Raw genomic sequence first — 24,672 nt, forward strand, 5'->3', positions numbered from 1 at the left:
TAGACAATAGTCGTACATTAGGACAGCCTCTGTGAAGCTGAGAGACAGAAAGGCGAAGAGGGAAGAGGGAGAAGTAATATAACAAGGAGATCAGTCAGAAATGTGGACAGGTCTATGCTCGATCCACCTCTGTGCATCCAATCAATTACTGTAATTCATTCCAGCTATACCCCAGAGAGTAAACATTGAGCAAAGAGTATCAGTAACAGCTAAAGATGGTACCTCTAGGAATATGAGTATTTTTCCACAGCTCAATACTTGTCTAAATTTTCATCATTATTTTGTTGCGTTAACACATGACCCGAGCGCAGAGGTGAGGAGAAGCAAACCAGGCAAAAAAATATTTGGGAAAAGGGGCCCCCATGGCCACTCATATTGACACATTTTGGAATAACAGCTATAAACTCCCTTAAACCTCCCATAAAGGCACTACACAGTGCACCACCGCTGCCTCAAAATGCCCCTAAGTGGGATCCCTTCTAGGAGCAGTGGAAGGTTCAGGAGAAAGCAGGGCTCGCCTGCCTAACTTACTGACAGACACAAGTCACTGACTGGACTGACCTACGAGAGGCAGCCTGCCGTAAATGCATAAGAAGAAGAAGAACACTGACAGTCAGCCACTGTCAATTTCAATGATATACATTAGTTATTATAAAATGTTATAGGTGTAACCGTCAGCATGGCGCGATTAAACAAGCATACCTTTCTGGTCACCAAAAACAAAAGAAAAACAAAAAGAAGACAACAATTATCTGGTTGTGGAGCCCAATATAGGTCAGCTGTGCTAGTATTTTCTCAATGTATGCACAAAAATCACTTTCTTGCCATGTCATTTATTTTCCTTTTTTTTTTAGAGTACAGAAAATCATTAACATTGACAGATGATTAGCAATAAATATACAATAATATGCAAATATCAGTAGTCACATCATATATAAGAAATGCATTAGATAACAATTACATTCAATTCAACTCATGACCATACAGGGCAGAAAAGTTGTCCAGAATGTATGGAAGGAATGAGTCCAGTAGATAGAATAACATGGGCAGCTGTAATACTTTTACACATGTAATCACTCAGAAACATTTACTACAGAGTTTGTTTCTCTTAGTGTATGACAACAGTCAACATATTTTGCAGCTAATACTGCACGCTCGATAGCCCCCCCCACCCCCCGTACTTTACACATAGGCCTGTGTAAAGTGAATTCCTTGAATTCAATTTTGCAAAGTAAATCTCCAGCTTGTTGAAAAGTCAAATGTCTAATGGAGCTTATCTGCATGCACTGTATATAATTTTCCTCACTTACCATGTATTTCAATTTCCTTAAAATAGCTCAGATTTCATGCTAAATCTCTGCCAACCATCATATCATTACATGGTAAAGTTGTTCATGTCTCTTGGCTCACAAATGCCAATACATTTTTTAAAAAACTGTATCAAAAACACCCTCTAGACTCTTTGGTTTGTGTCTATGTGGGTGTTTCATCATTGTAAGAACTTTTGTCTTCATTGTCCAGCATGATGGCTTACTTGTGCTCACAAAGGAAATAACTCAAACAAGGAAGTGCAGTGAAACAGGTAGAGAACTGGGTCTCAGGAGAGTATTTTAGATGTATTGTGGAAGGATTGGGAGTCACTAGATAAGTCAATCTCAAACCAAAGTTTCTGACAAGGTAATAGATGGAAGTGTAGTTGCTGGCAGTTGGTGTAAGCCCATAAGACATTGCTAGCCACTTAAAAGGAAGAACAGCTTCATTAACATGTTGTCCTTTAAAGAAACCTTGGTTAAAGCTTTCTATATAGGAGATCTTGCACAATTATGTGTGTTCCACCTTCAGTTTAATAATCCTGATAAAAGATTTTGTTCATTTTATAGTCTGTTATAAGCAAACAAATAATCCAACTAACAGCTGTTGAGTATTGACAAGATTATAAGTAAGAAAACAGATAACATGTTGAGCTTTAATTGGCTTCAGCTGTGATATTTAGCCTTTTTGGACATACCACTATGTTTGGGTAACACTGAAAAAATATCTGAGAAAATGGTAAAAAAAAAAAAAAAAAAAAAAAAAAAAAAAAAAGCTCCAGTAAATATCACCAATGTCGTGCTAATCATGGTCTAATTATATCACAAAGTAATTACACAGCAATTATAGCTCCTATTATTTCTGAATGAGCACATTTAAAAGAGAGAATACATACAGTTGATTAAAATTATACATTAGGTGATTCAGTGAGGAAATGTTATAAAGTGAATTACTTTGTCCCTTTGCATGAAATATAGTTTAATCATTTTAGTTCCATTTGATTAAATTCACAGATAAATTGGTAGCATGTTACTTCTCCCATGTTCCTACTCTGTCTTTGTACCTCTGTAAGAAATTAACTGCAATGCTGCTATTGCAGCACGAGCGCAGCCCTCAAGGTTTTTTAGATGCCTATGTACTATACATTATCATTCTGTGCATATAAGCATAAATACCTTGGCCTGAAATCGGCTTTTCAGTGATTTCTGCCATGCTTATGGGTCTGTACAATCTGCTGCAGGCATGGCGAACAGTCAGCTGGGAAGTCATAGCAACTACAATGAGGGAGAGCAAGAAGAAACAAATTAACATCAGAGCTCCACGTAAGAGTTCAAACACATACTGAACATCAGCATTAGTGTTTTTGTTTTTTCAGCGTGTGCTTCATGGATGCAGGGTGCCACAGTCTCTGGCCAGATCCTTCATCAAAAAGAGTGGCAAGTGTTAGTTTCGAACTTGACCAAATGAGGAGGAGGAGGGCAAGACTAACAATGCATTTCCTGCCTCAAGGCAAAAATCTGCGTATTACTGTTTTAAGACATTCAGCAAGCTTTTACATCAAAATTTTTGATTTCCTTATAACACAAAGCTTATTTTTGTGGGTATCTGTGTTAAATAAATGTTGTTTAACACATTAATTTAACCCCAATTATTTAGCATTTATACATAAACAATTATTAAATGATTTAGGGCTGCAACTAACGATTATTTTCCACTATAGATACATCTGCAGTCATTTCATGCTAGAGATCTGATGCAATGAGATCAATATACTCAGCCTTTTAGTCTGACTTTCAGTGGACATGCAGCAAACAAAGATAATTTCAACTCTGTTTCTATGATAATGATGTTTTTATATCAATGTGAGCAGCATTTTCTAGCCTGTGCTTTCCTCTGAGTGTTGCATCAGATAAGATATTAGAGAAACACTGAATTTTCTGTTGCTGTTTCATCACTAAAGTCCACTATTCACTGCTGCCATTACAGACACATCTGAACTTTATTAACCTTTTTGTAATAGCTCTACATAGGTCATGTTGATCAAATATTTATTACCAGTGTCCATTAAAAGTTAAAAAAACACTTGGATAATCTACTGTAATAATGATATTCAGCAATCAGGTGACAAAAAGCTATTACAGACTATGTAGCCCTCTTAAGTTCACCTCTCTCTTTGTCTCAAAACTTCTAGGTGACTAATTATTACTGCTTTTGTTAGAGTTTTAGGTGGATACTACAGGTTAAAATAAAGAAAATGCAATTAATGACTATAGCAAGCATTAGATGTTTCTTCTTTTACTCTGTTTACTAGTGTCACCCTTAAATGGTCATTCTGGTATTTTTAAACCCGGGACCTTTTTACATATTTTGTATAAATGACTAATAGGTACAAAAAGTTTTGGAATCAGTCCAGTAGATCGCCTTAGCTGGCAGCCGTGGAATGGGCTGCAATGGCTGCAACATAATCTTTGGTGGCAATTGCACCTGTCAAAAGTACGTCCACTAAAAGTGCTTGGTTTTGCCACTGCCTCAGATTGTTAATCTAAGTGTCATTATGGAAAGAATCCCTACAGAGATAGGCCTTTTTGTTAAAGAGTAAGATCCTTTTTGTTTACCCAGAAACAGAAGTCTCGCTCTGAAATCTCGCAAGAGGTGATCTTAAAAGTCATCTTAAAATATGTAAAAACAGGGCCCAGGTTTCAAAATACCGGAATTACCCTTTAAGTGCACTCCCCAACCTTGGGTAGTAGCTGAACATAAATACAAGAAGAGCCATTATTTAATTTTAAGTGATGAATTTGAAGTGATGAGGTGAATTATCCCTCTCCGACAAATTAAAATAGTTGTGTGCTGTCCCTGGCTTCTTCTGATGAAAGGAAGAGAAAAATGAGTGCATTAAAATAATTTAAAGCCCTTCTTTGAATTAGAGTTCTCAGAAAATAAAGGTTCATTTGAATAGTCCATGGCCTCCAAAATACCCTGTCTGTAGAAGCAAATCATGATAATTAATATGTGATGAATAGGTCTATTTTGTCCCACTGCTTATGAGCACAAAGATAATGAATATTTGTCTTCTGTTGCCTCCAATTTATTTCCACAGGTTTTAAAAGGAGCGTGGCATACATTAAACTAATTCACACAACAACCTTATGAATGTTTCTTTATAATGTGCCTCTATATTGACAGAATTACAGTGGCAATTATAGTAAATAGGTCCAGCCATTGTCAAGCTTTTACATTTACATTACCAAATGAAATGAAATATGGTTACTTTATTAAATCAAACTGAGAACGAAAACATTTACATTTTCAGACGACACAAGGTGGATCGGCGATGTTATAGAAAGGGTGTGCCAATGAAATACTACCTGTAGTATTGATCTTGGTGAAGATCTGGGTAGAAATTGGCATCTATAAAACTCAGTTTGGTGTGTAAGCTCTTTGCTGGGCAAATCAGAGTTTCTTTTAGTCACAGTTGCTGGGAGTCTTTCAACAGATGCTCTCATAAACCTTCACAGGAAAACCCGAGTTTGCTGCCAAAAGCAGTGCCACAGTTATACAGTACAAAATCCAAACCTTAAAAAAGCAAAGTAACCCAACGATTTTACAGATTGTTTTACAGTTCATTACAAACATTTCATGTTAAGTTGTATTTAATGAGTTCTAAACTGGCCATTTACTCAAGCTGTACAAAGTACAAAGTACAAATTTGTGGTACTTGCTCTTTACTTGAGTATTTCCATTTAACACTATAAAATGGGACCAGTGTAATAAAGTGAATGAACATGCAATTTACTAACTCAAAAAAATTGATTTAGTGTTAAAGTTACTCTTTAAGTAAAGGATCTGAATTCTTCTTCGAACACTGCATAATACCTAGCTTTGATCTGGTCTGCAAAACTCTATGCAACTCTATACAACATTGACTATTGGGTTCTCTCTCTGTAGCAGAGGTAGTGGATAGAAGAAGAAAGGTCAAATAAAGTGCTCAAAGTGTAGTTGTTTGTTGCCCTCATGTGTTTACCCTTGAATTCTGCAGTAGCAGAAGACACGGCTTTATCAACAGAGCCAACATTGTTAATCCATCTCTGCCACTGTTGTTTACTGTTCTGCCTTGTCTCGCTTACGTCACTCTACCTCAAGAGACCTGATTCAACATTACCTTTTCTTGTCAAAGACAGACCTATTTAGAGGGCTTGTCACATCAACAACAATATCCATCCTATTTCTTTCTACTGTTTTGAAAGCTGCAATAATAATAATAATAATAAACTTTATTTGTATAGCACCTTTCATACAAGAAATGCAGCTCATTCTTTAGAACAAAGAAAATTACGTGCACCGAGTGCTTCACGTGAAAGACATAGAATGAACATAAAAACACAGATAGAAAGCCATACTTAATGGAAAATCTGATGGAAAATAAAACCCTCTTGATAATAATAGTAAAAAATTAAATTAAAGTAAAAAAATAGAATACATAGAACGCATAAAATCACATAAAATACAACATTTTAAAAGGTAGTGCAGCAGTGCAATGAACTGCTACTTTTATTACTTCTATCAAGAAAGTCACAACTAATCAAAGGCTAAAGTGAAGAGATATGTTTTTTTAAGGTTATTTAAAAAAATATTTAGCGAGCTGGCTTCCTTGATAATAGGTAGTGATGTTCCATAGCTTTGGGCCGTAACTGACAATAATAATAACTTTATTTGTATAGTATATCTCATGCAAAGATGCAGCCCAAAGTGCTTTACAAGACATCAATAACAAACAACAAAGGCAATAGAAAGAAGACAGAAAATAAATATACAGTTTGATAAATGATACCAGCTGTCGTATGGCGAGGTGCTATAGGCAGGTATGTGGACCCAAAAGCAGATGACGAGGAAGCGGAAGTAGCTGGATGACTACCGTGTTTATTGTTGGGTGGAATGCAGGCAAGAACAGGCAGAGGTGAGCAGACAGGTAATGAGCAGACAAAATCCAAAATCCAAAAATGGTCCAAAATCCAAGAGTCACCGGAGAACAAAGAATCCAAGATAAACTCACAGTCAAGGGCTTGGCAAGGAACAACACCATGTGTACAACAATGATCTGACACAGAACAAAGAAAAGACCAAGACTAAATACCCAAGGGGAGGTGAGACAACGAGACACAGGTGCAAACAATCAAGGGAGGACCAACAATCAAAACTGGAGGGAAAACACAGACAGGAAGTAAAAACACAAGACACACAAGGGAAGGAGACTACTACAAAATAAAACAGGAAGTGTCAACACCAAAACTACCACACCAGCAACGCCAACCCAAATTAAAAGTTAAAAATTTAATTTAGTTTTAAAAATACCAAAAGAGTTTGCTGTCCTAAGATCCAAGGGGTGGGTGTTCTTGTGGGACACTTTAGGAACTAAAAGAAAGGCAGTGAAAGATCTGAGAGTTCTTGCTGGAACATAAAATGAGAGGCAGTCGCTGATGTATGAGGGTGCTAGATTATGTAAGGCTCTGTAGATAAGTACAAGGACTTTAAAATCAATTCTAAAAGATACAGGTAGCCAGTGCAGTGATGCGAGCAGAGGGGTAATGTGATCTCTTTTTTTGTATTGGTCAAAACCCTGGCTGCAGCATTCTGAATTATCAGCAGACTTTTTAGGGAGACCAGTAAAAAGAGAGTTGTAGTAGTCTAAGCGACTAGTAATAAAAGCATGTATTAGCATTTCAGCATCGTTCCGAGTTAAAAATAATTTTGGAAATTTTCATCAGATAGAAAAATTATGTTTTTGCGACCTTGTTAAAATGGCTAATAAAGTTAAGATCAGAGTCTAAAACCACTCCCAGATCAATAATGTGTTTGTTTGTTTGACAGGTTAGCAAGCACTGACTCAAGTCTCTGCCTTTCTGCTTATGGACCAACGAGTAGAATTTCTGTTTTCTCCTCATTTCTTTTTAGAACATTTTTACTCATCCAAATGTTAATGTCAGTGAGACAGGTAAAAAGAGCATTTAAGGAACTGTGGTTGTCTAGTGAAACAGAGATGTAAAGTTGTGTATCGTCCACATAACATTTGACATTATGGTGATTAATTATGTTGCCCAGAGGAAGCGTGTATTAAGAAAAGAGAATAGGACCCAGAATGCTTCCACAGCGTATTTGATGTCAAGTGTCTGTGACACAAAGTCACCTAAACTAACAAAGAATTTTCTTTCAGACAGGTATGAGCAAAACCAGTCAAGCACTGTGCCAGAGAGCTGTAGTTTTCCTGCATTATCTGCATAATTTTTCAGGCCAACAGCAGAGGCAGGTATTTTGAGGTGCACACCCTGCAGTGGCTACAGCCACTTTTAAAGGAAATTTAAGAAGAATTAAATGAATAATAGCCTTGAGTGAACTGCCTGCTTCATTCAAATACAATAATTCAGCCAACATGCTACTATGTACTTACTGCACAAGACATAAAGCCTTTTTGAAGATGGTGGGGTTTAATTCTTGTAATAGTCCAGTTTTCAAAAGGACCTTTGCAGTTCCACACAGCGAATCAGCAATAGTTGCTTGGGAACCACTTTCCTCTTCCCATGAAGCCCATTCGTGATAGGTTGTCTGCACACTTATTCTTTCACTTATTCTGCTTTCCTACACCCTGGAGGGTTTAATGTTCTGTGTGCTGTTCACCTCGTACTATTTTAAGTTTTGTTTCCAGGAGATTATTAGCTTAATTTATCTAACAGTTGTTTACTTTCATAACTGGAGATCCGGATTGGTCCTCTGTAGGGGATTAAGATTATAGGTAGTGATAACTGCAATTAATGCATTTTGTAGGATCATTTGTGTACTCTCTCTGCCTGTATTATCTCATGATGGAGCCTTTTGTTCAAAATGAATGATAAGAGATTGGCATCAGATTGCTCACATTCACTACATTGTCTGCATTATCATGTTAGGGCTCAGATAAATCCACATATTACTGCATTGCCTGAATACTAGATGTAAGATCACAGTTTGAGAGATGCTGTGCGTGCCTGTTGTCACAGCCCAACAGGTGTAATGGTGATATCACAGCAGAAGATGTTTTCACACATAATTTAATACTCGTTCACGTCAGAAGCTCAGTGTGCACTTTCACACATTGTGCCAGCTGTGTTACATTGGTTTATGCATCAAAAAGATCACTCTTTTTCACGTTGAAAACAACTAAATGAGGGCAGTGAGCTGTGCTGTAAGAAGCTCTGTAAAGTTGAGAGGAACTGTGGAGTCACGGTGTAGTTATGTGTGTCAGTATGAGCAACCTCTTTCACATTACACATAGTCATTTGATCTGTTGTTATTATAAAAATATGATTTATAGATGCTTTAAAGGTACTGTTTGGAGTTTTTATAAAATCCTTGTTATTTATGACACTGATGGCTGTTTCCTGCCAGCATTCCCCGCTGTGTCCCCCACACAGCGGGCCTGAAAACCTCCTCCTCCCTGGGGTCCAAAGCTCCTGCTAGTGGTGTAAACAACACCAACACTCTCCCGGTGTTCCGAGCTCCCAGTCCGGGCAGAGTCAGCTAATATGACCGCTAGCTGCACGGGTACCTGAGCTATCTAGCTAACAGAGTTAGCAGCAGTTAGCGGTTACTTTAGCAACAAGTAAAGCTATCTGTCCATCAGGAAACTCCGTAAATCACCATCATGAGGCAGAGCAGCCGGAGGACATCAGAAAGAAAACCAGAAAATATCTTCTCCATAAAATATCAGTGAATAAAGTTATAATGTTGTGTTTTTGTACAGTTCCCATAACACTATTTTCCAAGCTACTGTAGCTGTCATGGGTGTCACTGTTGGCGCTGTAGGGGAGCTGAAGGGAGGCAAGGCACTTGTCACGCATAAATGTCACATCCTTTGGATTTTTGCGGGAAAAACGTCCCTTGTCGTTTACATAGAAATCAGGCCACAGGCTGTTATACGAGAAAGTCAGGGAAGGGCAAAGTTACGTTACAATCTGTTCAGATATTGGCAATAAAAAGTGATTAATACATGTAAAAAACGCCGCACAGTACCTTTAAGTATGTACAATGCTGGTAATATAGTGGGAATCCATGAAAATAAAGCTTGTAATAGATTTTAATTGCTGTTGTCTGTAAGATGTCCTCCCCAAGTGTTTGGTCAAAGAGCAAAACTAATGCTTTCTACTTTCTTTAGGAAGAAACAATACTGTCACACTAACTGCCAACACACATACGTATCATTATGAATGGATCCAATGACACGGTTACTGTGCTGCATTTCATAAAAATATTCAACAACGTTTAAAAAGAGTCACAAATAGTTCAGTTCAAATAATTTCATATTGATTGTTGCTGAAGGGATTAATTATGTTTCTTTATTTTACAAAATGGATGCAGTTGAATCAGCATAATTCATAATTAATGGATCCGTGCAGTGAATGAATCATTACACCCCTATTGATAGTAATTAATTTTATTAATATTTAATGACTGACAAGAAAATGGTCTCACGCAGCTTTAAGCAGGGAAAGGATGGAAATTTGAAAACTTTTAGTTTTAAAGGGTTCGACTTGTAAAGCAGAACTCTACAAAGCAAACGGGATCAAATTTCTATCTATTTATATTGATTACTCCTTTGCTTCCAATAACACAGAAGGTGCAAACAATTGATTTATTAATGAAAGTATAATCAATATTCCCAAATTTAATGAGTTTGGGTAGTATTTCATTATATGAGGCGTGGGATCATTTGTACACTATTTAATCATTTTTGACTATTTTTTATCACCCATGTGTTTGTAATTAGGCTGCTGTCTCTTACTAGTTTATCAAGCTGCAGTAAATGAGTGTTTGTTTTTACAGCACTAAATTTGAAAGGTCAGTTTGACTAAATGAAGGTGTCAAAATGGAAGTTTATCTTTAATATAGTCTGTAAAGAGTGAGACTGTGAGAGGAATTTGCAGCTTTTACCTTTAATTTTGGACTTTTTACCTGAAGCACCGACTGCCATATTGCTTATATGACAGAATAACATAATTCAGTGGATGTTTATCATGTCGCTGTGCGCACACAGAATATCCTTAATCTTCTCTTTTATATAAAAAAACAGCATGTCCCCTCATTAATTGTGAATGACTACTTAAATTTCTTATAACAAACTATGAGCTGAGAAAATGAAATATTATGGTAACTAATTCAAAATGAATCAATTATAGGTATTCTCAATCAACAATAAATCATTGGGTAATTGGTCATGATACTACAACTGTAACAAACAACACAAACAATTTGATATCTGGATGTACCAGACTGTATGTGCACTACCAGTCAACTGTGACAAGCAAAGTTTCCAGTACTGAGTAGAATTGTGCCCATAATAAGTCCACAGAATAATAAGAGTGTAATAAGTGAAGCATATCTTCTGCCCTATATAGAGAATTTCCTCTCCCTCTGCACCAAACAAAGCTTCCGAGGCCTGCGGCTAATCACTGCCCTTTACCTGTTGTCATTCATCTAGAGGAGTCAATTGGTCTGCTTCTGCAGGGTGCAGAGGTAATTACGATTTGGCTATGACTTGCATTTGGCTCTATTGTCTGACTCTGTGGCGCACATGCTGGGATATTGGGGACTTGAAGCTCAAAGCTCATTCAGGAGAGTTCCACTTTGACTACACCACTCAATGTTCCCCCAGAGAGCTCTGCTACTAACTAAACAAAGCTCAGCCAAGTTGAGTCAAGATCATCACAGTGAAAAATACCTGTGCCTATTTTTATCCTCTACTCAGAGTGCTTTATTTGTTGAAATACTATTTTCAATGCATCCTAAGACGCAGAATATTTTCTCTTTCCCTGCTTCTGTTCCGTTTAAGGGTGATTGAAAAAGTTGCAAAGCAAGAAGAACAATTTCACAATATTGCTGTCTAGATATTTTTCACAGATCTGCCTGTCTTCAAACTCAGAATTGTATTAATATTTAATCGCATTATAAATTGGATGAGGAATACAATTATGTAAGTAAATACACCTGTCCCATCAAGCAAGAAATTGAGAAAATCCCCCAGCAAGTAGCTTTACTCTCAAGGTGAGATTTGGGAAATGAATGTATAAACTTGGGGAAGATTTGCAGTGCCGTAATCCACATTCCTATTCATCTAGTTCCTCAGTATGTCAAAGGAACTCCTTAGAGATGGTGCATAGTTATCCTTCCAACTCCTGTTTATAGTCCTCTCCTTTAACATCAGTTATGAACAGTAGGAACCAATGTTTGAGTGATTATAAATGAATATGTACAATGAAATGTAAATTACATTTTTAAATTTGATTTCATATTTACACCTTGGGGATGAACATCTGTATTTATTGATGAATAAACTATGTAAAATGTTTCAAATTTGCTCATTTATAACAATAAGAATGCACTCACAGCAAGGTGCAGACCAGTGTGAGCTTCAATGCAAGTCCTAAAAATTAAAACATGTTACATATCTCTTCCCTTAAATAGGAATCCAGACGCTATCTGTGTCAACGAGAGGGGGAGATTCAGAGAAGATGCACCTTAAAGTGGCTATAATCAATATTATTATATTAACAATGGACCACATGACGCTCATAGTGATGAATGATCATCCAACTCAGCCCATTGTTTTGGTTTCCCGGCCTGCAACTGTATTGGTTTTGCTTCAGTCTAACTGCTCTTATAGTGTCGTTTCAGGCAGCAGGCAGCTGTTTTCAGACTTTAAGGCAAACAGAGGGTTAAATGAGGAGCTAGACTTTAAGCCAACTGGATTGTATTTGGTCTCAAAGAACAGGACTTTTTTTTAAAACAGTAGGAAATTTATTTAAAAGATGCATTTGTAAATATCAAACAATGATTGACTTTGATGGAAGAGATCTGAGTATATTGTGTCATGAAAAATGAGGTTGAGAGATTAATGAATTAGCTGCATTGTATTGAAATTTGAATTTCAACCATTTTACCCATTGATATGTTAAGATGAAAGATTGTATTTCCTAAAGAATATTCTGAAAAGTTGTTTGTAATATTGAATCTTTTGTATTTATTTCTCTTGTGAATTTTTCTATCCAGTAGCAGTGAATGTGCTAATTTGTATGGTGATTTCTAAGACAAATGAGTCAATTAACTGCATATAAGGTAACCATAAAAAACCTATGACACCACCGGACTCAAATTTGCCAATTAACAATGTTTACTGCAAGTTAACATGAAGATGAATACAGACATTTGACAAATATTGAGAACAGCATCTAAATTTCACCTGTGAATGTTGCTACTTTGCTGGGCCTCACTGAGTATTTTGCACTTAGGAATTTGCAGTAGTATATCAACACGATGTGTCAGGCCTTCGCTACAGTCTGTTGAAGAGCCAAGGGACTCCTGGGAAACAGAGCGCTGTGTAAACTTCCTGTGCAGAGGTACGCTTCCTTCCTACCGTCACTGAAGCATGAGGAGGATCCTGCAAGATGACGGATGGAGGCTATCAGATCTTTCGTCTAGACCAAGTCAGGATCCGTGACTGCCTCTTCATGATGAGCCCATTCTGTCCCACCTCTCCTTCCCCCTGTAATGAAAGACTGAGGTGGTGTAGCTGTGTCGAGGCAGGAGGCAGATAATCAAATCACACAGGATTACGTGTCACATTTGACCTGTATGCACCCAGATTCTTTGCTCAAAAATGTGATTCATTTTTGCCTGCCGTGTGTGAGAGGGAGAGAAAAAGTTAAAATATAAAATAAATTGTCAGTCCTGCTCAGTTTTTCATTTTTTTCCTGTATTTCTATCTCTCTTTCACATATTCTTTCTGCATCTTTTTCTCTTTCTTTAGCTGTGACAGTCTCCCTTCATGTGGGAAGGGACTGTTAATGAATGTGGATGAACACGTGGGAAATGTGTGGGTTTCCACCACAGCTTTCTCTCTGAGTGACAGAAGCTTGACAAGGCTTTAGAGGCTGGCTTACGAGTGGAAAAAAAGCAAACAAGGAACAGCTTTATTCCAGATGGCCACTGCGAAATAGAGCAAAATATACCATGCAAGGTAGTGGAGGCAGCGCCTGCCTCAAGTACTACAAGTCATTTTGAGCAGAACTACTGTTGTCTGATGGAAAACAGTCTATTTATATAAAATAACAAAAGTCACTGGATCCAACTTGGTCTGTTGGATTTGTAATGGGCCTTGCTGTTGGTCATAGCACTCAATCTGTTTGCAAAAGTGACAAATACAAAAAAGAAAAATTCCTATCAAAACTATCAGGCCTGAAGCATGAAGAGGATAGAGTAAATGTTTATTCTGTGATTCTTCCTGGTTTGCTAAGGCTGCTCCTGTCAACCTCTGCTCTAATCTGTGAGTATCTGGTATGCACTCCAAACTAAATTGCTGTTTATTCTATTCTGTGGGTGTCAAAGCCCCAGCCTGCTGCTGAATGCTATCAGGGGAATGAGGGTCCCAGGATGCTCAACTCTGCTGCTGACACAACACTATTCCTGAAAGACCTGCCACTTGATTTACCCAAGCAAAATGTCACAGTAATTGTGAAGATTTATATCAATGGTAAAAAGCTGACAAGGTCCCACAGCTATCTGATCTGACAGACTTAATATGTGCTCAAATGTTGCCCGCAACACTAAAGGCTTGCAGGTTGACCAATTTTACCCGGAATGTTCCACCTCAGATGGTATTGACCGAGCTGTCGTTTTTCACTTCTGTAAATTGAGTGTGAAGTGGAACTTTTAAGTTGTGAAACTGTGTTTTTCATAAACTGGAATCACTTCAAAAAACATGTTATCACACTACTTAGCTTATGCTTTGTGTGCCATCTCAGTTGATATGAAAAACAGAAAGGTGGTTTGTAGAAATATGCTGAACACAGGTATGCTGTGATACTGTTCCCTCCCTGTCACAAGATATGTTAGGATAAAAATAAATGTGCAATGTGTACTTGTCTTGTTGACACAATGGGTAAAACTTTATAAGTTTATAGTATAAGAATAAGGCAGTGGTGGAAGAAGTATTCAAATCCTTTACTTAAGTAAAAGGACCAGTACAAAAAAATTGACTACTTACGTTCTGCAGTAAAATGTCCCCTGAGACTGATTCATTATTATATACATTACATTATCCAATTTATTATACTGATGCATCAATGTATAAGCAGCATTTTACTGTTGTAACTGCTGGAGGTGGAGCTAGTTTTAAGTTAAGTTAAGTTAGTTTTTTTTTGTGAAAAATGTAATAGTTTGAACAGTTACCTAAATTAAATCATGTTTAGAGGGGAAATGTTCAAATGAATTTTGTGTAAGAGATCATAAGACAAAAAAGCATCTGTTTTTTTATGTAAAACCTTAATCTGAAAAGTAACTAGTAACTATAGCTGTCAGATAAATGTAGTGGTGTAAAAAGTACTATATTTTCGCCTGAGTTAAGTACAAGTACCTAAATGCTACTTAATGCGATAAGGTAGGTTACATGAGATACTCAGTAGGTTCCGAGGAATGAGTGAGGAACAAATCAGGAACTAAATGCTAATTAATGAATCACTAATAAGTAATTCCTGAATAACTCTGAATTTGAGACTATATAGATCATAAGTTACTTGAGAACAGAGTTTGAGATTCTATGTTAATGAAACATTATGTGATGATTCATCCCCAGATATGTGTGAATCAACAACCGAACACTTTCTTAATGAGTTAACTCATAACCAGTAACTACTCTTTTTTTTTTTTTTTTTTTTTACTTATGGAGCCTGGCGAAATAAAACCGACGCAGGACACAGAAATATCCTTTTGGGGTCTTCATTCTGAACAGGTAAATGTGGTGTTCAGTTATGCTAAAAAATAATGATAACAAAAGCTTTAAACACAGCACACAGAAGGTGCTCTGCTGTATAAGCAGTTCACGTAAATTAACAAAATCACTACCAGCTAAGGACTCTCCTCACTACACTGTAACACCTATCTAGTGTGCTTAAGCTGTAACACCTCTCACTGTATTCTGTTCAGTAGTAATCTCGATAACCACTAACTACTGGTGTCAAAACACCCACTACAAGAGTGCAAAAATAAGCATTTAGTACAAAAGAGTCCAAAATAAATGTGTAAAATCTGAATACCTTCTAACTTGTGCATTTGTCCCGAAGCACAAACCAAGTGGTAGCATAACAATACACCAATTACATCAGGTTCTTCTCTAGACACTGTCTGAATATCTGTCAACATCCAACAAATACAGACACATTAGTGTACCACATTTCATGATCTGTAGGTGTCTATTACTTTTATATGTTTATCACTCACATTTTACAAGACATTTACCTTCAGAAGCAGCCCATAATACCTGAAAAAAGGTCTGTTTGTCCAGGTCACGGTAAAAACAGGATGGCTTCCCCCTTCCTGGTCTCTTCTCAAACCGGTTCCCATTATCCTCTGTGCTGGCAGGGGGGCACCCAAATTGAGACAGTGCCATCTGGTGGTGTTTATAATTACACTTACATTTTTCTACCTGGTTACACTTAAATAATATGTAAAAAAATTAAAAGTAATATGGGATATGGCCAAGTTAACCTTAAAGATCTATACTTCACTCAGATCCAACCATTGCAGGGACAGGAATAGCCAATGGCGAACTCAATTAAAAAGAAATCAGGTGATCCGACCTCAATGCCTGTTGCAGTTTATTCCATCTGAATGGAGCGATGATTTACTCACTTTGCATGCTTAATTACTTAAAGATTACCTTACCATTATTTACCTTTTATATATGATGATTAAAAAGGTTTCTTTGAGTATCCTGCTGTTTCTGATTTGCCAGTAAGGGAATAAACGGAAATTCCCAGTCAGTAGCTACTCATCAGTTAGATGAGTTCATCAGTTAAATCTAGTATTCATAGTTATTGGTCTAATAAGTCAAATAATCATAACTATACCTAACAGACCATCTAAAATTGTGTTGTAGTCCCAGGAATGAGACCATAATGGGTAAATAACACAAAACTCAAATGTTTACAAGGCTTTGGTTGTTGACATTAGATAACCAGCAGTAGCCCAGCATAATAGAAAGAAAATTCAGCCCAGTATCCTAGGAATTACGGCCACTGGAGGACTCCCCACCTCATGATTTACGATGTTCAGTGCCAATGCACTTTGAGTTCTGTCACAGACCTGAAATTAATGTTTCCCTTTTAGTAACCAAACCACGATCTTTCCCTAACCTTAATCAAGTGTTTTAGTTACCTAACGCTAACCATACCTTCCCTATACTATCCCTAACCTAGACTGCAAAATCCAGATGGCATTGGACTTCAAATAACGTTGGCACTGAACGAAATCCAGGGTTTTGCAGAATCATCCAATACTGAGCTTCTTGTCTAGCAATAAAGTTAGAAAAATACAACCCTGGCTGGTGCGTTTTTAGCTATTTTGTATGTGTATGTTATTGGTATGAACACCTGAGAAGGTATTTTACAGAAAACAGCAGGGCATTATGATGCACTTTGCCAGCACTACTTCCTGGGTCTGAATCCTGCCCATGACTTTCATCATATGTCATTATCATAATCTCTCTCTCCCCATCTTTGCTGTCTGACTTTACTTACTTCTTCCAGTACAGATGAATCATAGTACAGAATGCAGAGTAGTCTGTTATACTGTGCTGTTTGTAGCTAAGAGGCTGGAAACAAAAATTGACTAACAGAATGACAGGTTGAAAAATAAAAATGCTATTTGCAACTCCATGCCACTGTTGCCATGTCAAGTCATGGTTCACCGAAAGCTGAATAATATGAACCTGAAAAAAACAAACAAAAATGTAACAAGGTTAAATTTTCCACCACAGTTCTGACCAAAAGGAAACGTAACTGCAGGTGTGATCACACCTTCCCTGAGTCACAGTGACATTTTCAAAAACTATTAATGGTGCACTGTATGGATGAGAGAAATTGCTGGGTACCATCGGATGACATTATTAAGCTTGCCAAGAGCTGTATAAATGTCTGAGGGTGCCAATATTTGAGAAGCTTCAGTTACTGCACATGTTAATTAACCCATCCCTTGTGAGCGCCTTAAAATGTTGCAATACTAATTGCATTTTTTTTAACTGAGAGGCTTCCTACAATGAAGTCTCCACTTGCACGACGCAAAACATTAAGAAAAACATGTATCGCTGAGTTTGAACATTTGAGTTTTCAATCATCAACTTGTGTTTTTAATTTCCCCCTTATTATCATGCAGTTTCAAAGCAGTTTGTGATGGGCTCCTCAGATGACCTCTAGACACTTCTTAAAATGTGTTTTGCTTATTGTTACTTCACTTGGATGTTTGAGCTTCACTGTGCAGAATGATGTATGTGCAGAGTTTGACACCACAAGGCTTTTTTTCACATTCCTCTGCTGAAGAGGGAAAGTTTCTCTGTGCTCAAATCTCAGTTTAATATGTGTACGAGCATGATTCTAGTTTGGAAAACAATAATGGTCCAATATGCTGGAGGGGATCTTTGAACTTCTGTCCTCAGATTACAGTTTTCGCTTCATTCCTCTTTTACTTCTGTATGTGTACTAATGCCACTTCTTTTTATTTTATAAGGTTGATTCTTTCCTTGTGCTGCTATTCAGTCATGTCAACTCTTGTTTAGTGTACCTGTTTGTAGCCGAGTATACAGACAGAAAGAACGCACTTGCTAACTCTTTTTGATACTTCAGAAAATAAAACTGAAAAGGTCAGCATCTGCACAATGTAGGTGCAATTTATTATTTTTTTCACATGCAAACTTTGTGTCCTTCAAGCAGGAATGTTTTGAAAGCAGTGAGTCACTACAGTATTTTCATCCAAGTATAGTATGTCATTCATTCAACAAAGGGTTTGACTCGTTCCACAGGCATGCAGGCAGGCAGGCAGGAGAGACATCTGCCTTGCTTTTAATGGGTATCACAAATGTTTCAGTAATTCCACTCCATCTGAAACTTCCCTCCCCTTCAGCACACTCCCAAATTACAGCTATGGAATGAAGCTGGGACTCTTTGCCTTACAGAGCATTTGTATTTTCCCCAGCTAAGACCATCGGAAAGATTCCTCCTGTGGGCTTGCATCATGGAGGCTAGCAGTCAATCCAGCAGCCAACAGATTCTGTGGAAAGATGTGAGTCCAATTTTGTTCTTTTTATGTTTGATTTATTGCACTTATATTAATTGCAAAAACTATTTAAAATAAATTCCAACATTTCTGGTCTTTATGTGTGTAGACATTTCGGTCACTACAGTGTCAAGAAAATGGGAGCACTCTTAAACTTTTACGGCTCAATAAATTAAGTGCAGGTGGCAGCAGTGGTGGTTTAAAAGGGGGGGGGGATCTTGTGATATTTGAGTGTAAGCTTTAAGTAAAATATGTCAGGAGTCTGCCTTTTCTGAAATAAAAAAGGAGTGCTGCGTAATCTCTTGCAGAGTTTTCTCAGAATAGTAATTTTTCCATGTAATTCCTTTTGGCTTTTCACCATGGCTTTCTTTCTTTATTTCTATTCTTATATTCAGTCTCACCTGAGCCATTGTATTTGCTTTATATCTAGAATATATATATGTATATATATATATATATATATATATATATATATATATATATATATATATAGTTGCTTCTCACATGCGAGTTTGGGAGTTTATTATTGAGGAAGAGGGCGAGGAGGGATTTTTAGCTCTGAAATCCTTCTTCTTCTTCTTCTTCTTCCTTTCATATTTCACTTGTTGCAGAACTTGTTAACAATAGAACCATAGGGGTAAGTACCTTAACAGCACAATGTTATTATCTTGTTATATGTATATGAAATAATATAATTATATTTTACTGTCCAACAAAGAAAGGGCAACGGTCCAAACAGATACTCGTCACAAATATACTATAAGTGATGGATGGATAGTGATTATGATTAGGAAATCACCTGTGGCTTCTTGTTTCAGAGTAGTTTTCACAGGAATTCAAATGCGCAATGCCAGTGTGATAAACCACTGCCTCTGCATGTTGGTTTTGTAGCCTACTTTCTGTTGTTTTCTCAAGGAAGTACTCCTTCTTTGCATGATAACAGTAGGGGGCTCCGGGCACTCTTCCTCACAAAGCTCAAGAGGAATTGCCTGGCTGATTCTGAACTCCTAAACCTTTAAACACTAGTTGGCGGGCACTGCGCACTCAGACTGCTCACTCTGTCTCCATCCCTGCCTTTATTTCTGTCTGTCTGTCTGTCTGTCTGTCTGTCTGTCTTTCAATCCCACCTTCTTCCTCTGAGTATTCAAAGCACAGGCAGAGAGAGGTTTGTCCTCTAGTTAAGTTTCCACTGATTATGCAACCTGCCACAGGAGAGCAAATGATTTCAGCCAATGTTTTTTTTTTCATTCACTTGGAGAAATTCACAATGTAAGGAATTTCTGGCTCTCTGATTGTAGCCCTCTGTTTTTAATCATGCCTTAGGAATGTACAATACTTTGATGCGCCTCACGTTTTTGTAGCTACTGTCTCTAATACTGTATGTCAAATAAAGAATGGTAACAATGTAGAATTTGTTAATGGAAATGGTTTAGTTTAAGTTTTCTATTTACATCATATTATGTCCTGTACATCATGCCACATACATACTGTATTTTTAAAATAATAGTTACTTGAAATATATTATTCAGGACTATTTGGACAATTATTTTAACAGAAAATTTATTTAATTTATTATTTAAAGAAGTGGGCATGTTAAAGTGCAGTCCAATCTACTCCTGCGTAACTACTGTAACAACCTTGGCCACAATAGAAAACCAAAGCTGCTTTATCATCATTAAATGACACAAAGATAAGCAACACCAATTTTGCTAATTGACGTTGGTTCCGTTTTTTTTTTTTTTTTTACATATCTGCTTTTCTGTTGTCCTCTGAGACCATCAAAAGTGGTCCAGTGTGAATGAGAACCTTTCATTTTCTGCCTGCTGGAGCTGTGGTGGAACAAAAGCCTGTCTTTATTAATTTGTGGCCTTAAGCTTGGGGAATTGACTACAGCAGGCAGTTTTCATTTGAGGGAAAGTTTAATAAACATAACCTTTCTGTGGCACTTGCAGTCTGTTCTTCCCTGCACTTTGCATGGGGATGGTTATATTTTTTGTCATCAGTAGCCTCTTTGGTGGATACATTTTGCAGAGTGACCAATCAAATGGCATCTCTTTGGATTAAATGAAATACAGATAGAAAGGAAAACTGAAAAGAAGGAAAAATATAAATTAAAGCAATAGCTGGACATTTTGGAAAAGGTGCTTGTATGCTTTCTTGCTGAGAGTTAGATGAGAAGATTGATTACACTCTTACATATCTACATTAAATAGAGTTGCAAATTAGGAGGAGTTATTTCAGGTGCCCCTTGCTCCAGATGTAAAAGTCCCATTCATTTTTCCCATAGACAATGATACATGACTCACAGTTGGAGCTCTGCTACAGCTTGGATGGATATGAAACTCTCCTGGTTGAATCATTGGTACAAAAGATGAACAACTGCATTAGAAAATATGTGGTTCTTTGATAAAGTACAAGCCAATGTACATAAAAACTTGGGGGAGAAGTCAACTTCGACTCCCAAGGTGCATTTCAGCAAGAAGCATCCAATCAAATCTAAATCCAAAATCCTGTTACGTGCGCCGCAAATGGCGGGTGAAATGTGAAGATTACGTTTTTGAGAAAACTGAAAACTTAGTATAAAGACTGGAAACAGGGGCAAACAGCTAGCCTGGCTCTGTCTAATGGTAACAAAATCTGCCCACCAGCACCTCTAAAGCTCACTATTTAACACATTATGTTTAATTTATTTAATCTGTACAAAAACCAAAGTGTAAAAGCAACAATACGTGGTTTTAAGGGGGTTATGTGAGGTTACCAACCACAAATTGTTAAACAGATATAACATGTTAATTAGTAAGCTTTAGAATTGCTGGTAGGCAGATACCTTTACCTTTGGACAGAGCCAGGCTAGCTGTTTCCAGTCTTCATGCTAAGCTAGCAGATATGATAACAGATATGAGAGTGGTATCAGCCTTCTCATTTAACTCTTGACAAGAAAGTGAAAAAGCAAATGATGAGCTATTCTTTTATCAACTCTATAAGTGCTTATCAGTTAGGCTGTGAGGTATATTGTAATGGTTATTTGGGCCATATACAGCATATACCATATGTAATATTGAACCTACATTGTTTGCAGGTTGAGGTGGGAAAAGAGAAGAAGGCCAAGTATCATACCTACCAGCGAGTGGCTCTGGTTCTGGCTCTGGTCTTCCTTGTTTTGGCTCTCTGTGTTTTCAGCCTGAGATATCTGTGGACCCCCAGTCTGGGGAAGGTAAGACTAAATATCACCTTATTGTTTGCCAGTCATCAGCCTTATTGCCACTGTCTGTGGTGAGTGTTGTGTTGATGAGAGACAGATGAAAGACACACAGAGTTTCCACATCAGCAAATCATACAGGTTACATCAAAGAAAGGAAAACGGACGGCCACACAAAGAGCCAAAGGCAGTCACTGTGGGCTGCATTATTTTCTGCTAGATGAAAAGATGTGTGGGCTATGGAAAAGACAGCTGTGTTTTGCTCTGCTCATGTTTTAGCTCTCAGATCTGCAATTTCATGAATTCTTGGACTAAACCACAAACCGCTTCTTACTGTTGCAACGGTTTGGCCTGTTGTATTTATCTACTCTCTGCTCATATTGTAAACATCTTCTCACAATGACCAATCCTGATAACTCAAAGCTGACCCTAATTGCTGTTGACCAGAGTGGCTGCACCAGGACTAAAACCTCTTGGCAATGTAATTGGGATAAACTCTTGTCCTGGCAAATCACCTTTTAAAATCCAATTCAATCACACTTGATGCAGAACATTTTCACTCTGCTCCTTTCCCCTGATTTTCCCAAGGGGCCAAAAAAGCTAATTTACCCAAGTTAGAAGGAAAAATACATCAATAATTTCACATCCAGAAAATGGAAGCTCTATACATTCTGACCACAGTTGTGAAATGATTACAGTGAAATGATGGTTAAAAATTAGTACATATATTTCTAACCTTAATGCATAAGTATGCTTTGTGTGTATTGTAAATGCCATGAGGAGAACAGAAGGCAATGTACCGTGCAGGATGTTGCTTGGTATTATATCAACATCTTGTCAACATTCATTCTGAAAACCCAGTGCCACTATTATTTGGTTTCTGCTTCCACAATTTTCAATTGCAGACAGTCTCCTCTAAGCTCAGGTTAACCAAGGTTCATCTTCTCTTCCTGTGTAGACGTTATTGTCCACGTTCTCTCCTTTCAACATAGATATGAATCAACTTTGAGCAATCTCCTTTGTCCTTGTTAAATATTTCAGGCCGGAGGTAGAGCAGTCATTATTTCCACTTTAATAAGCTGTGATCATTCTCACATGGCACAAAATGTGTTGACGGCAGAGGTTGAATATCAAACCTGCAGACCCTGGGTTTTGCTTTAATGGGGTCTTGAGGGGGAGGCTCTTTCTCTGGACTCCACATCAGTGAGTGAGATGGAGCCACTTCAAATGAGAATCACCTGTCTGTCAGATGGGAAGGAAGCTCCCTCAGACACAGTAGAACAGTAAAACTCAGGTATGTATCCTCAGCAAAACTACCTGGGGACTACTCCGAAGGTAAAGAGATGGATTGATACAGTAGATGGACGCATGGATGGATTCGTTCTCCTGCATCAGTGTAGCAGCCAGCACCTTGTTTGGTAAACTGGTATTGGGTGCAACACAGCAGGACATTTCTTGACTCACCAGCTAATCCTGCACAGCGTCTGGCACCTACATGTATAGACTCTGGGCAGCAGAGCACATCATCTGAAGCCAAGGGGAGTGTACATCATATTATTTTTATTTGAGCAGAAAGATGAGCATTCTGGTGACAACTCAAATTCAAATTCAACTAAAGTATACTGCTTCCAGAGTCCTCAAACACATAGAATATATCAGCTTTGATACAACACAGACAAACAGAGACATACATATATAGCCATGGTTCTCTGAGTTTAATTATTTCCCCAGCTCCATTCTGCCTGGGAACATGTTCAAATCAAGATTAACTTGAGAGTCCATATATGCATTGTCCTTATATAACCATGATGTGTCTTAAAGAATAGTCACAGTTGACTTGGATACTCTTTAAAGCTGCACTAATCAATATTTCTATATTAACAATGTATCAAACGACTATGTGTAATGTGAAAGGTGTCATTTGTAGTGACAAACCCACAAAGAATTATCAACCAGTTCTGCACAGTGCTGCAGCAGGCAGCTGTTTTCAGTGAAAAGCTCTGATAAACTCACTGTACACTACCTGCCCAGCACCAAGAGGCTGACAGTAACATTTAGCAGTTAAAGAGCCAGACATTTCCCTCGGGAGCTGACGGAAACCAAAACAGAGCTAAAAGGAGTGAATATTGAACTTCCATTGTCAGGTGGACAGTAACACGTCCCCCAAATGAATGCTAATGTTGCTCCATGTCTGCTGGATGTGTAAATAGACAACATTTGCCGTAACAACTTTATAAGATGATATTCACTGTTGTTTTTACAGCCTATTGTGCCAAAATATCAAGGAGAGGTAGTGTCTCCCCTCAGCAAACATATGTTACATATGTAACATATGTTAGCGTACTGTGAATGTCCATCACTGTTATAGAATAATAGTGAATTGTCAATTATGAAAGCTTTTATTCTTGTTTTTCTAAACTCCCAGTGTAAAAATAAATTGTAGCAAAGTAGCCTCAAAAAGTTTATTAATGAACACACTATAGAGTGAGCACAAAACATATTAAAGTGATAATTATCGAAAAAGAAAAGCTTTGAAAGTATGCAGGAACAGATTCACAAGTGCAAAAAAAGTTTGTAGAGAAAGTTCCTGATGTAGTCCCTTCTCAGTTAGCTTATTATTTCCTCCAGCTGTTTTGACAGAATCTGAACACCTGAGAATGTGAGAGGTGCAAACTAGCTGTTAGAGTCACATCCTTTTCACAGTTAAGTCAAATAAAAGTGGTGCTGGAGCACACCAGGTAGTAGTCTAACATTACGTAGAAGGTGTTGAACAGTATGCCACTCTACCTCCAGGTTTAATACAATGTCTACTCTGGTCGACAAATCTGAGAATCCTTAGATCCAATGTCTAAAAAACATTAATTACAAAAATCGGATCTTGCATGCTCTCAACTTGCAAATTGGCTACTGCTTAAATTAGTTTTGTGCTCAGTCCATAGTTTAACCTATGTACTTGCATTAAAAACAATTACTAATAACTCTCTCTCAAACAAAACAAACACACACACACACATTACATACTATATATCACA

At 37.5% G+C, this 24,672-nt stretch overlaps 1 protein-coding gene across 1 annotated transcript in view; it reads left to right on the plus strand.

The window, feature by feature from the left end:
* Positions 1-18,296: 18,296 nt before the first annotated feature.
* Positions 18,297-24,672, plus strand: part of tnmd (tenomodulin) — a 47,894-nt gene continuing 41,518 nt past the window's right edge. Inside the window, exons 1-2 of the mRNA XM_044204905.1 lie at positions 18,297-18,447; positions 21,521-21,655. Coding sequence (XP_044060840.1) covers positions 18,400-18,447; positions 21,521-21,655 — 183 coding nt within the window. The 5' untranslated portion in view covers positions 18,297-18,399. The remainder of the gene's footprint in view (positions 18,448-21,520; positions 21,656-24,672) is intronic.

This window comes from Siniperca chuatsi, linkage group LG8, assembly GCF_020085105.1.
Source record: "Siniperca chuatsi isolate FFG_IHB_CAS linkage group LG8, ASM2008510v1, whole genome shotgun sequence".
Classification (NCBI taxonomy): Eukaryota; Metazoa; Chordata; class Actinopteri; order Centrarchiformes; family Sinipercidae; genus Siniperca; species Siniperca chuatsi.